General features: G+C 58.2%; 1 protein-coding gene across 7 annotated transcripts in view; it reads right to left on the minus strand.

The window, feature by feature from the left end:
• ABLIM3 (actin binding LIM protein family member 3) overlaps positions 1-14,131 on the minus strand; it is a 56,061-nt gene that overhangs the window by 13,784 nt on the left and 28,146 nt on the right. For 6 of the 7 annotated variants that reach the window (XR_008748549.1, XR_008748548.1, XR_008748547.1 and 3 more), the window contains exons 2-6: positions 10,088-10,228; positions 7,351-7,534; positions 6,815-6,927; positions 4,281-4,407; positions 4,055-4,148 (exon numbers count right to left, since the gene is read on the minus strand). Coding sequence is in view for 1 of the 7 variants with exons in the window: in XM_055812917.1 (XP_055668892.1) it covers positions 4,055-4,148; positions 4,281-4,407; positions 6,815-6,927; positions 7,351-7,534; positions 10,088-10,228 (659 nt within the window). In the remaining 6 variants the exon portion in view is untranslated. The remainder of the gene's footprint in view (positions 1-4,054; positions 4,149-4,280; positions 4,408-6,814; positions 6,928-7,350; positions 7,535-10,087; positions 10,229-14,131) is intronic. The other variant, XR_008748546.1, reaches the window with a different exon arrangement.

Raw genomic sequence — 14,131 nt, forward strand, 5'->3', positions numbered from 1 at the left:
TGTTTTCTGGGCTGGGAGGCAGGAGCTGGCTCAGGGTAGGAGGAATCTGGGCTGCACAGTTAGAGCTCAATCCCAAAGGACATTTCACTCCCATAATAATCCAAGAGAAGAAGGAGGATAATTTAAGGCGGCAGAGGGAAGATGAGGCTCTCGCTGATAAAAGGGGGTTATGATAGAGGGGGCTGGAACTGGTTTGAAACAGGGAGGATCATCAGGAAAATTTGCTGCGAGGATAACTGAGAATCTGCCAGTTGATTGCACACAAAAATCAACCTGGAATTCAGTATCTTTGGGGTGCAGATGGCAGCCAATGGCTTTTCCCCTCCAATTTATGCCAAAACTGAGTGGAAGGTTTTAGGGCAGGCGGGGGAGGTGAGTGGGAGAGTTTGGGCCCCTCTACCTTTCATTGCAGTGCACCCCAATCCAGGGAAGGGACAGCCCTGCACCCTGGCCCAGCTGCAGTGCCCCATGGCAGGAGCTTGCACTAAATGCTTCACCAGCCTGAGCAAACACATCCAGGCTATACAGATTCTAAACCAATTTTACTCCTAAAAACCTCGTCTAGAATCTCCAGTGTTGCTGACATTGTGCCAATGGGCTCATCATGTCTCACGCCCATTGCCCCAGGGAGGTGACCCACCGCCCCACCAAGGCAGAAGCTCCCCAAGGATGTCCAGTTCCTCCTGCTCTGCCTGAGCCCCTGTACACAAAGCCCTGCCTGGGCAGCTGCCCAGTGCAGCGCCACGCCAGCACCCACTGCAGCAGGCACCCACCAGCCAGTGCTGTGCACCCACGGCGAGCACACTGAGCTGCATCAATTGGAGGAGACAGCTGTAAACACAGGGAAAAAGATGAAAAATAACTCAGCTAAAGCCCAGCTCCTACACACTTCAGGACAGCGTGCCTGCAGTTCCCACCGCTTATATTTCCAGCTGGCCAGAGACAGCTAACGCAGGGAACATGGGGCCCTGGTGATTGATGTGCTGCCTTCCCAGTCCCCCTCTGAATCTGGATGGGTTTGGTGCTCTTGGATCCTCACAGTACCCCCCCAAAGGCTTGGTGTGCTGATAGTAAGGAAAAAAAACCCTGTATACATACATATTTTCCTATCTAGACTACATGGGCTGCTGTCACAGGTCAGACTGCCAAAAGGGGATGCTTTTCAGATCTGCGCGTGGATGCAGGGGGAGGCTGGCAGCTCCGCCAGTGGTACCAGCCAGTCCCAACTTTCATTTCAATGCAGACCTCCAAAAGCCACCCAGCATCTCAACACCCTCCACTCCTCCTCGAGGAACAACTCTCCAAACCAGGCACTAACCTTGTTCCTTTTACATTGGTTAATATTACAGCTCATAAAAGGCTGCGAGGGAAGAGACCTGCTCGTTATCACTTGGGGTCCCTTAAAGGCTCATTAATCATCCAAGCCTGGCTGCACAGCTCAGAGCAGCTGGGAAAGCCTGGAGGCTGCCGGGGTAGCATGAGAAGGCTCCTTAAGGCCTAAAATTATTTAAAGGCACCCTCTCCATTTCACGCTTTGCCAGAGAAGACAATTAAAGCCTCTGGTTTTACAGATCTTTCAATACTGCCAGCAGGTGCATAACCGGGGAGGGTAGGGAGCACGGGCTCAGCCCTGGCCGCAGGGAGGGAAAGGGTGCCTGCAGGTTTCATGGTGCCTGCAGGTTTCATGGTGCTTGCCTGCCAGAGCCCTCCAGCACCCAAACCCTATGCTCCTTTCGGCTCTGTGACAGCACTTACAAGGAGGTGGCACCTCGGCTCTGCCCGTGGGGACACCAGTTCCAAGGCATGTGGCTTCCAGCCCATAGTGTCCCACTGCACAAGGAGGTCTTCCATGTCCAGGCACGGGTGCGGCACACAAGATGCTAATGTGAGATGATTACAGTCCAGAACATCTCGTGGGATTCAGTCATCTTCTTCCCATGGCCCAGTATGGGTGGGCAGAGCTGGCTGGCCCCTCCAGCCAGGAAAAGCCTATGTTGGGAGCAGAGCTGGGGAGGGAGGGCACTGGAGGAGGTGAAAAGACCTAGAGCTATTGCCAGAAGAAGAGCCAGGGCAGATGGAGGTGAGGCAGAGCAGGGAGGTTTGTTCCCTCATCACCGCCCCAAGACCATCTCCAGCTTGCAGCCAGGCTGCTGGTACCCCCACATCTGTCACGCCCTGCAGAGCTGCTCTCTGTCCATCCCCTTAGATGTGCAGCAGCAGGAACGTCCTACACTTGTCCTGACTCTGATGTGGTTGCACTGAGCGAGGAAAACCCCGAGAGCAGTGCAACAAATGGCTCAGAGTCAGCAGTGCCCGATGGTGCCAGCCAGGTCCCCTCTGGCTCCTCTCACCCACCCTCACACACTGAGCATCCCACTAACACCCAGCCTGATTGCCCTGCCCGGATGGCTGAGGATGCTCTGTCCTGGCAGGGGGTTATCAGGGACCAGACTGCTCAGGGGAGCAGTGGCAGGGATTTGATGTCAGGGGAGCCTCTGGCTTTGCCCTGCTCTATTCAGACTTTTGCTGACCAAGTGACCCCATGATCCACCAGCCCATGGCAGCCGCTGCAGTGCTGAGCTCATGCTCACAGAAGCCAGCGCTGGGACTGCTGCTGAAGCCCAGAGTCAGCAGAAAGCCTTCACAGGCAAAGGCCGCTCCCTGAAGAGGGGGGAAGATGCTGGAGGGCTCTTGCTTCACGAGAGGCTCCCTGGCCAGGCTAGATGCTCTTAGGCCAGCCCCACTGGCAGGACCAGAGCAGGTGACCACTTCTTGGTAGGCTGTGAGTGAAACAGGCTGGAGATGTCCTGGAACAGCTCTCAGCAGGCTGGAGATCTACACAGCCACCGCCACTCCAGCCCACAGCACCTGCTGTCTGGCTCACTGTGGAGCCACAGACCCTCCGATTTTGGGATACAGCTTCCTATTGCTGCTGTCTGCAGGTGGCAGAGGTGTGGGTGCCAATGCTGCCCTGGGAGCACTTCTCTCCTGCTCAGCCATGCAGAAGGGAAGGTCTCGGGAGTAACTGAGCACGCTTTCAGCCAGTGCCACCACAGCCCAACTCCATAGTATCACTAGGGGGTCTAAAAATCACAATTGGCTTCATTCTAACATATTTCTCTACGCCTCCAGAGCCTTTAGTTTAACCTCAGATCAGAACTTCTGGCTTTCCCCCTGCCCCTGCAAACACTGGGCTAGAAACAGAAAGCCTGACGGGACACCCCACCTCCAGGAGCAGGGACCAAGCCAGGACCTGACAACCTGACGACAGGAAGCACCAGCCCTAACAAACTTCTCTGTCCCTCCCCAACAACAACCCCCACGCCCCTCACCGGCTGTGCAGCTCCACTGTCACCCAAAACATGCTTCAAGGCCGCCTGCACCCACGCCTTGCTGTGGGATCCCCGTGGGATCCCTGCACCCCTCGGAGGCTCTGCCAGAGCAGATCCTGCTGGCCAGCAACGTGATGAACAAAGCTGCCGCTGGATGTGGCCCAGGGAGGGGGACCCCCTGCTCTGGTTGTTGCCCTGCAAAGGGGTGTGCCATGGGGATGGCTGCCCATGGGCAGGGTGCTGCAGCCCCTCACATGGGCTCCGCAGCGGGCAGCCGTGCTGGATGCGTTTCCAAGGCAACAGGCACGCTGCCTGCACAGGGATGCTCAGAAGGCAGGCTGGGGTGAGCATGGTGGGGACACTTCAGAGCTGGGCATGGTAGCAGTTGGTTAAGGCTAGTGTCCCCACATCCTGGACTCCAGACATGTCCCAGCAGACCCAGGCCACTGTGTGCTCTGGCTGCTTCTCGAGGTCCAGTACCCAAGCCATCTCTTTAAAGGTCTGCAGCGTGGTGGTGCTCCTTCCTGCCCCCACCCTCCAGAGAAGGTGGTCAGACTGTCTCCACACACCCACTGCAGGAGAAGCCATGACCCCAAAAAACCATGACAAGTGTGTAGGACGATGAAACCCCCACACCAAGAGCTAAGGTGTGCACCTCTGGGCAGGACACATGTGGTCCCTATTACAGACTAGTGCAGGGTGGCCACGGCCCCAGGACTCACCTCCAGGACCCTGCCGCTGATGTACCGGTTGCAGGTCTCACACTTGATGCCGAACTGGGCATGGTAGTCAGACTCGCAGTACGGGATGCCATCCCTTTGGGAGAGGGAGGAGAAGGGGGTGAGCGGTAGGTGAGCTGTGCTGGGCACCCCCTCACTGCAGCCCCAGGGGGTGTAGCTCCGCAATGGCCAGGGCAGCCAAGCCTGCCACCAGGATGGTGGCACTCACTTGCTGATGTACTCGCCAGTGAGGATGATCCCGCATGTTTGGCACTTGAAGCAGCTGACATGCCACTGCTTCTCCAGGGCCAGAAGGGACTGGCCTTGCTTGATCTCTTCCTTGCAGCCGGCGCAGTCTGGAGGGACAGAAGGGGACTGTGGGACCATTGCAGCTCCCTGGTGGGGGGCTCGGTGGTGCAGCAGGAACACCCACATCTGCTGGCCTATGCTGAGGCACCCTGGTCTTTTAACCTGAGGCACACTTCTTGCACCCAGAGGAAAGCTCTAGCCCAGAGAACCCCGTTTTCTAGGGGATGCTGCTGTTATAAACACCCTGCTCCTGAGCCCACTCCAGGGCCAGTTTCTTGGGGATGATTTCTTTATGGGAATATGCTCATTCCCAGCAAAGGAGCCAAGAGGAAAGCCTCCTGCTGGAGCTGGAACCTCCGAGGCACTGCCGGCACCCAGCCACCCTGGCGGAGCACCTACTGCAGCACAGAGCCAGGTCCCCCTGCTGGGCGATGCGCTTGAGCCAGGGTCCGTGCATGGGCTGCTGGGGCCACGCTGCCTCGGCAGGTCCCCGGGGGCTCCCCTCCGGGCAGGAGTGGTGGGAAGTGTCCGCAGTGAGCGCAGCAGAGGAAGGGCTGTGCTCTCCGGCAGCCGCGTCCGGCCCCGCTGCACTATTTACGAGACTCCCTTCCTTCCCCACCTCCCCTGGCTCCTGTTAGGGCTGGGAGCAGGAAGCACATGGGCCTCAGACCCCTGACCTTGACTCCTCCGTGTCCTCTTCTCCCCCTGGGCAGCAGGTTTGCCCACATGGGGTTTCTCCTTAACCCCGTCCCTGCTGCAGCACAGGCAGCCTGACCAGGCAGGCTTTCCCACTCAGCCCACCCGCAGGCAGCTCTGCACCAAGTCCCTGCCTGCTGGGCAATGCTAAGGGGGGAGGATTTTTGACCCCTGGCAAAAAGCAGGCTGGCCAGCTCACGTGAGCCAGGATCCATTCCCTCTGTCACACAGGTCCTGCTGGTTTTTGAGTTGCTGGGGCTTCAGGAAGAGGCTCAGCATCCTTCCTCTAGGGATGTCCTCCCTGCAGAGTGCACCAGCATGGGCTCCAGCAGGCACACCTCCTCTGCCACCCCTTCTGGGTGGCCCTGCCAGGGTCACTTGTGTCACAAGGGGCACATGCAGGCAGCAGGCTACATCTGGCAGCTGCCTATGAATAAAGCATGGTGCCCTCAGGTAACCCTGCTCTGGCTGGGGAGGAGCGCTGGCAGGAAGGGGATGGGAAGGGAGAAAGCAGCAGGAGAGAGGCAGAGCATGCAGCTGTCCTCCCCCTGCCCGCTGCCCTGGCCCTGCTATGGGAGACAGCGGGGTGCTGTCCTCTGGCTGGAGCTCATTCAAACCCCGCCACATCCCTTAACTCCATCGAGGTCATGGTGAGAGCTGGGGGGAGGCAGCTCGGGATGGCTCCCAGGGACCCATCAGCACCAGCTTGTAACTCAACCCGAACAGCCACCACCAGTGCCACCAGGGTGACGAGGACCACAGGTGACACCATGGTCCTGGGTCTGGTCCTCGCTGCACGACTCTGCTCCAGGCACTGATGCTCCAGGAGCTGCTGAGCTCCAGCAGCAAGGGCTCCCACCCGGCCCCGCCGCAGCTCAGCCTGCTGACGCGGCAGGGTTTGGGCACCTCGGTGTGGCACAGCTCCCAGCTCTCCCTGCCTTCTGCCACCTGCCCACGCGCTGCGCTGAGACAGTGCCCCTGGGACGTGACAGCAGTAAACACGGGGCATCCGGGAGACAGTGAAGCATGGATCACACGTTCATGCTGCAGTCCCCTCGCTCCAGACATGGGCTGAAGCAAGCCCTGTGTGCAGCAGCTCTGCGCTGCAGGGACACTCTACCAGCCCCCAAGCACAGTACCCACAGGATGCTCTGCAGCGGCCTGGGACAGAGAGCCTGCAGCAAGGAAAAACTGGGGGGGCGAGGGGGGACAAAGCATGGCATGAAGAGAAGGTATCCCAGCAACCAACCTGGGGTCAAAAGCAAGGCCAAATCCATGCAGAAGACCCTGTCCGTTGCTCTTGCTGAGTTTTAGCTTGGGTTCATCAGTGCAAAGGGATAAGCCTAAGAAGCCTTTCAGTGCTCAGACAGGCAGTGAGTAATGCCAATGCTGGGAAAACTGGGCAAGCAGTCCTGGGGCTGGCACCCGGACACAGACACAAGGCAATACCGGGGCACTGCCTCAGAACAAACCCAGCTCCAAAACCTCGCTGCTGCCCCAGACAGTGCCCGCCAGCATGGCAGCACCTGCCCAGGTCACAAACAGGCCAAGGGAGTTTCTGAAACCAGGGGTGACCTGCAGTCCTGGCTAGAGCCAGACCACCCTCTCCTTCCTCCAAAACCTCTGCGAATGCCCGCAGCTCCATGCAGCGCTGCATGCTGGCCCTAAAGCCCATCCCATCACCCCACCAACCACCATCCAGGGGTACGTGGCCCCTCTCCTTGCAGCCATCACGTAGTGCAAGAGCAGTCAACTTACGGCTGGGCCCATGGATCTTGATGGGTTTGGTGCTGATGAGAGAGTGGGAGCAGTTTTGGCAGACGCAGTCCTTCCCACTGAACGTGACCTTGTCTCCGATGGGGAACGGCTTCCTGTGGCCAAGGAGAGGTGGGGAGGTGTGAGCTGCTCAATCCCCTCCATGCAGTGCTTGGGACTGCCTGCACGCTCCTTCCCCAGGGGCCAGCAGGACCCGTGGTGCCAAGGAGCAGAGGGGTTCCAGGCAAGGGCTACAAGGGGAGGCAGCAAGTGTGCGTGTGTGCTGGGGCAGGAGGACCAAGGCAGGCATTAAGGCAGGTCTCCAGGCTGCAAAGGAAAGGGTTGGAGCCATTCTGTTGCATCCCAAGGGCCTCCACTAAGAAAACACAGAGGAGGTGCTTGCTGCGGTGCTGAGCAGGGAACAAGGGGCTGCGGTGCCGAGCAAGGGAACAAACAGCCCTCTCCCCAGTGCACAGCCAAGGGCTGTACAGAGCTTCTTGCAGGGGGGGCATGCACCCTTGGTGGCTGCTTCAGCTCACCTGCAGGTGCTGCAGACAAAACACTTGGGGTGGTAGGTCCTCCCTAGGGCAGAGATGACTTCTCCGGTGATGAAGTCCCCACAGCTGTCACAGCGGGTCCCATAGAGTTGCTGGTAGTCATGGGTGCAGATGTACTCCTGGTTCTTAAAGAAGAAGCCCGACTGGGCCAGGTCACAGCCGCACACTGCCGGGGGAGGACATGCACCCGTCAAGGGGGCAGCAGTAGGTCCAGCCCCAGGGCTCGGCTGGGATCTCTGAGCCTACCTCTGCTGCCTCACCAGCAGTGGTCCCTGGGCATCCCTGAAGACACAGCTTTCTGCAGGCATCTCAGAGGGTTTCCCTTCCCACCAGACACGCTGGGGCCTTCCCCCAGCACCACAAGATGTCAGTGTTGGGCTGTGGCAGGGTGCAGGATGGTGCTGCCCGGACAGCCAGGGCTGGGCACTCCCAGAGGAAACCCCAGCGCCAGGAAGGGAACCCCTGCAGTCCCCACTCACCATGCACAAACAGCCTGGGAGGGCCCGTGGCATCCCCTCCTGGACCTACGGCATGTGGATGGCACTCAGACCCTCCACTTGACACTCTCATGATGTCAGGAAGCTGAGAACAGGACTGGCGCAGAGCTGGGCATGCCCTAGGGTTGGCTGGGGAGAGGTCTTCTCCACGCCCTGCTGCATGGCCTTCTCTGTGATGAGCACTCTCCACTCCCTGGCCTGGACACGAAGCTGTGCCCTAGGAACAGACCCTGGGACACACTGGGGTCGGGGCTCTCATGCTTGTTTTTCCATAGCTATCCAGCCCAATCTTGCTTCCTTCCCTGCTGTGGGAACCGTGGGTGGCGCACAGCCCATCAGAGTAATCCAAGGAGATGTGGCAAGTCCTGGCCCTTAGTGTCATTTCCCTCCTACGTCTCCTCCATTCACAGAGAGACCTCGAGAGCATCAGACCCTGGAAGGCACCTCAGGAGTGGCACAGGGACCAGGTCCCGCAGCTTTTGCTCTATGCCCATCACCTGTCCTGCAAGGTGATGGGGTAGGGAGGGGAACTACAGAGCAACTGAGCACCTGCTGGCACAGCCCATCTTGGTCTGCTTTACCCTTCACCCCCAAGCACCTCTCTGTCCTGTCCTTGCACACTTCACCCGCACCCACGGGCCAGCCTGCACAGCAGCCACCTCCGCAGGGCACAGCTGGACCCGCTGGGTGCAGGACCCACAAGGGCAGAGATGCAGCTCCTCTCCCACACAGCATCCCCTGGCAAAGCGGCTCCCTGGAGCTCTGGGTAGATAGCTGGGGGTGCAGGGCCAGCATCCGCTGCTCTCCAAAAAAGCCTGCCAGTTCTTATTTGTCAAGCAACAAGGGACAGGCCACCAGCTCTGGGACAGCATCAGGAAGCAGATGCAAGAAAAAACTGAAGTAGATCTGGGCCCTCTTAGCTGTGGGACCCATAGCACATCCCTAGCTGTGCCAGGCTCCTGGGGACATGTCAAGGACAAGCCACGGGGCTGGTGTGGAAGCCAGTGGCAGCCACCCGGAGGTGGCAGTGGGTAAGAGCTGTGAGGGAAGGTGAGACAGGAGGATTTCCTCTCATTATTTATTCCCTTTCACTTGGAAATCAGGCAACGAGCACTGCCAAGCTCTCCCTGCCAGCTCCTGGACCCTTTGAAGCTGGCAGCTGTCTGAGCTCTTTGTCTGAACACGCAAGCTCCTGCTCGGTCCCCCATGTCCAAGCTGGGAAGGGACAGGGGGCTCAGCATGGTGCCCCACACATGTAGGTCAGCCTTGAGGGCAACTTGGGGCTCACACCCTGCCCCAGAGATCCAGGGCTGCCCACAGCATGGGGGACAGGGCTGCAGGAGGGCTGGTGACAGCCCAGGGGAAGAGTCCCCTCTAGCCAAACCCTCTTTCCCAGGGAGCAGCAAAGCATGGCCAAGGGGATGGGGATTTATGTCCTGCCTAGCACAGGGTGCTGGGAGCTCGGAAGACCAGAGACCTTTAAAAAGCCCTGGTAATGGGATGCTCCACAACCTACAGAAGCAGCCACTGGCCTGACTGACAGTTGCTGCTTTAATAAACACGCTAAGGAGCCCTTCAGCATCAGCTCTGGGCCGTTAGCTTTTACGGCTCTGCAGCTCTCCTCTTGTGCTCAGGGAGGATTCGAGCAACCTCTCTATTTCTACCAGCCCCCGGGGGCTACTGAGCCCCAGCTGCATCCCACGGCATCTTGGTCGCATCCCATGCATGGGTGGCAGTGATCTGTTGCCCACCCTCAGCCCTGCCAGGAGCTGCTCTGGGCATCTCCCCCACCTTGCTGCCTCTCAGCCAGGCTGACCACACCTCCTCTTCCCCCCGATTTGGGAGCAGGCAAGTACCTGAAGGACGTGGTGGCCCGCCCAGATCACAGATGGGCCATGGGTATGTTGGGGACCGGCACAGCATGGGCCGTTGCCATTCAGGCAGCTCGAGCGCAGTGATGGTACCCATGTCTCGGCCACCCCTGTTCCCAGCCTGCCAGCCCTGGCATCATGCAGGGCCATTGCCTGCACAGTGCCAGCCCCGTGCCGTTATCTCCCCACCTGCACCGTGCCACATCTACCCCTGTGGGAAGCTGCCACCCCCCGGCATGTGACCACATCTCAGTGGGCCAGGTAGGTCTGTCCCCAGCCTTTTGCTTTCCAGACTGCACCCAAGGTTGTGGGGCAACCCAGCCAGCAGCTCTTCAGGTGGCACCATCCTACCTTGGCAGGTGAAGCAGCGGATGTGGAAGTGATTGCTCTGGACACGCACCACCTCGCCCTTGCAGGTGTCCCCACAGCGGTAGCACTGGATGACAGTGGAGCTGCTTCCAGGGGTGTAGGGGTTTTGCTGATAGGGAACTGCTGGCAGAAAGAAGGGAGGGAAAAGCAAAAGAGGGGAAGTATCTGTTAGCATTTGGGACACAGCCAGGTGTCATGGCACTGACCTCAGCTTGGTAGCTGCAGAAGGGCCCTCCAGCAACTGTGACACAGCAGCCGGACATCAGGCCATCGCTAAGGTCAAAGGACAGCTGAGACCATGCCGGTACCCAGTGACTGAGCTGGGTGCACATCCCTGTCTGGATGTGGGACTTCCCTGTCCCCACAAAAGAGCCACTACCCACCTTTGGCTCACAGGTCTGCGGTCCTAAGTGCTGGGCAGTGCAAGGGCCTGGGCAATGCTCCCTGTCACTGCATGGATAACCAGGTCATCTCTACCATTGCCCAAAGCCATGCAGAGCTCCCTGGATGCTCTCCTATCTCCCAAGCAGGTGCAGAAGACAACGCAGGGACAGCCACCCACCGGCTCTGCTCCCCACAGCCCTCAGGCAATGCTGGCTCGCTGCTGACCTGCTCAGAAACAGACCAGTGAGCACCGGTTTGGCAGCAGCATGGGAAGGAACTGTTGTTTTTTCGGAGCTTCCACTTGTTTGGTTGGGAGCCCGATGAAGAAGTCATTTTTCAAGGAGCTTTCAAACATCGCAGCAATTGAGTGTTTGGCCCTGGTGGGACTCTCACCTCCTCAGCAAGGAGCAGCATCCCAGCCCCGATGCTCCTTCCGGAGCAGCACTGCGGTCGCGTGCAGGCTCTGCGCCATGCAGGGGGCTGGAGGGGAGGGGAGGGCAGCACGGCTCCCCCAGAGCTTCCCCTGCTGCAGATGGTCCTGGGACTCACCTCCACTCCTCATCCTCCTCTAGCAGCTCTGCAGACCACCACGAAGGGCTGATGCTCTGCAGCCTCGCCCCACGCTCCAGAGGAGGAACTGTATGGAGCAGGGGGTCTTTCTACTCCCTCAGCACAATCCCCAAATAGACACAGAAAACATTTCAAGAAGAAGCTCCTGCTTTCCCTGCCCCGCCTGCAAGTGCACAGGCTGCTCACAGGAGCTCTGGGCTGGCCAAACCATGCTAACTGCTGCAAGCAGGGACCAAGCAGCAAAGGACTCGTTTGCTGTGAGACTTCATTCAGAGAGGGAATTGCAAGCTGGGCAGCTCAAGCAGCGAAGGGCAGCATTTCAATGGACCAGAGACTTTCTGACCCAGTGCTGAACTGCATTCCCAGGAACAAGAGAAGCAGCTGATTGAAACCTGGTATGTGAACTCCCTCCAGAGCAGGGAGAAAGGGGCACAGGACAGAGAAGATCAGTCATTAGAGAGGCTCCTCGCTCACCATGGGGCAGATCATGTGACAGGGAACAGAAACAGCCCATTATTGACTTCGAAAGCAAAGAAAGAGAAGTCAAAATGACATTGAGACTATCTCACAGTAATATCCCATCCCATATGCCAAGTGCCCAGAGACACACTCTGTGGATGTGCAGCACTCTTGCCACTGGGAAAACGGGTTGACCCTCCCTGGCCACTGCTCCATCCCCTGGGGCTATGCTGGGGGCTGGCTGCCTCACCAAGCCCGACCAGAGGGCTGCCAGGAAAGCCAGGGTGCTTTCCTATGAGTGCCCCCCAGCAAAGCTCAGGCTCCAGCCTTTTTGCCAACTTCCAGGAGCTGCTGGGACTTCACTTCTGATGATGCTCTTGCAGCCCAAGAGCTCCCAGGGCCAACAGGGGTACCCGAGGTATGGAAAAGCACCACAGTGCCAACAGAGGAGCTGTAAAACCTGAGCCAGGCCTGGAGCTTAGACCAGCGGAGACGTTAATTAGTCTAGACCTAAATCACTTTGTGGTCCCAAATACGATGAGGGACACCTGCAAAGGAAGCAGGGTACCCCCACCCATGCTTCTGCAGGAACATTTTGCAGGGAAGAGGAAAATACCCTGGGAAGAGGGGTCCAGGACCTCCCCAGGTTGGAGTAAATGGGGGATCTCTTCTGTAGGGGTCTCTGGCACAGCAAGAGTTACGGCGCTGAAACTTCCTCCCACACACCCCATGCTTGCACCCTCCCCAAGAAGCAGCAGAAGCCAAGCCCTGGGACACAGCCACGGCAATCCACAAAGCTCGGAGAAAAAAGCAAGAAGGAGGTGGGGTGAAAGGCTGGGAATTAATCAACAGTTAAACAAGCATTACTAATAAAAAAAAAGAAGGGGGGGGGGGGGGAATCAATGTCAGAAAATGCAGGCATCGCTTATTCCGGGCTTGTGGTCTCTAGGGGAAACTTCTTGGTGACCATAGCAACACATCGCCCAGCCCCTGCACTGGCAGGTCTGATGGGAAGGAAGGCAGAGGAAAAGGAGCTGAGGATGGAAGAGATGCTTACAGCTGTGTTACACCACTGGCACAGATGACACTGATACGGTCAGTCCTATTTGTATCCACAGAGATGGGTCAGGACCCAGCTTAGGGTACCACTGCCCTCCTGCCTGCCGGCTTTGTTTAGCACTACGCCAAAAGCTCCCTGATTTGCGATTAACCTCCAGCCCATGCTGGAATTTTGCTCTGGGAACATTAATGCATTGTTTTGCTGGGGCTCTGCTTGTTTTTGAGCAGGCAGCTGCCCGCCTCGTGGCCTCGTGCAGGAAGTATTACACATCACAACACGCCTGAGCAGAGGGACAGCTGAGCAGGGCAAAGCTCATTACACCAAAATAATCCAGTAATAATGTAAGTAGCATTAGTGGCCTCACAGGCCGAGATACAGCAGTCAGGGTGAGGGGGTGGAAGCTGCCCAAGGAATGCCTTAATCTCACCCTGGTTTGCTCCCGCTTTTGCTTGCAGAGTGGGAAATTAAGCTGGTTTCACTCAGCGATTAATGCATTTGTGCTCCACAATGCAGCACAAAAGGCTGCCCAGGCCCTGAATCCTGCAGGGCTGCCCCCGTGTCCTGTCTGGAGCTTGATCCGCAGAGTCCGAGGAGCCGCTGCAGCCAGGCAGTGAGCGGCTGCACCCGGCTGCGTGGGCACTCAACAGATTTCCCATTGATCTGGATTAAGGCGGCACCTCCGGTCAGGGATCGGTGCCCTGCGCAGACTTAGGAACAGACAGCAGCAGCCATACGCAAGCAAGCGAGCTTGCAGCCTGGATGGGGGGAGAGACCATGCCCCCAGGCAGCACCCAAGGCTGCATAGAGGAGCTTTGTCGTCGTCCCTCCCCCCTCCCCGGGAGGGAAAAGGGATCTTGCCCAAGAGATCCTCCAGGCTATGCTGCAGCAAGCAATCTGCAGGTTCCTGCTGTGCATCCCTGGGCAATCCTCCTCCTTTGTTCCCCGAGCACCCACCTTCCGATTCAGGAGGGTCAACAACCTTGTTTGCCTTCCTGTCCTCTTCCTGCACAGCGTCCCAGCCCTCCACTGAGGAGCTGTGGGATAGGGAATGCCAAACTCTTATGCTGCCTCTGAAACACTGAGCCCGGCAGCGAGGGAGCTGACAGGAGGTGATCCCCATCTACCATGGAAGGATGGTAGCTCAGCACCAACACAAATAACAGGGCACAGCCTCACAAGGCAGCTCGGGACTGAGAGGCTGACACAAAGCAAGCTCCACCAGCTGCTTGGGGCCCTCCACCTCCTACCAGCCAGTCTCACCTAACTGCAGTCCCATACCCAACCAGCAGTTTCCAGGAACACAAGCAGCAAGGTACAGGACACCCAGGAGCATTTATAAAGATCCATCCATCATCCCTTACTAGCACCAGATCAGGTCCTGCTGGTTTCCCACCTATCTCTCTCTCCCAGCCCATCAGCCCTCCAGGAAGGTCAGTTAGGTAAAAACTGCTGCAGGTGGGGTTTGCAACATTAGCAACAGGTAACTGAAGTTCCCACCCAGCTTGGAGAGATTGCCCTGACACTGTGTTTGCTGTCAGCATGTTTATGAGACA

Source organism: Falco peregrinus, chromosome 8 (assembly GCF_023634155.1).
Source record: "Falco peregrinus isolate bFalPer1 chromosome 8, bFalPer1.pri, whole genome shotgun sequence".
Lineage (NCBI taxonomy): Eukaryota > Metazoa > Chordata > Aves > Falconiformes > Falconidae > Falco > Falco peregrinus.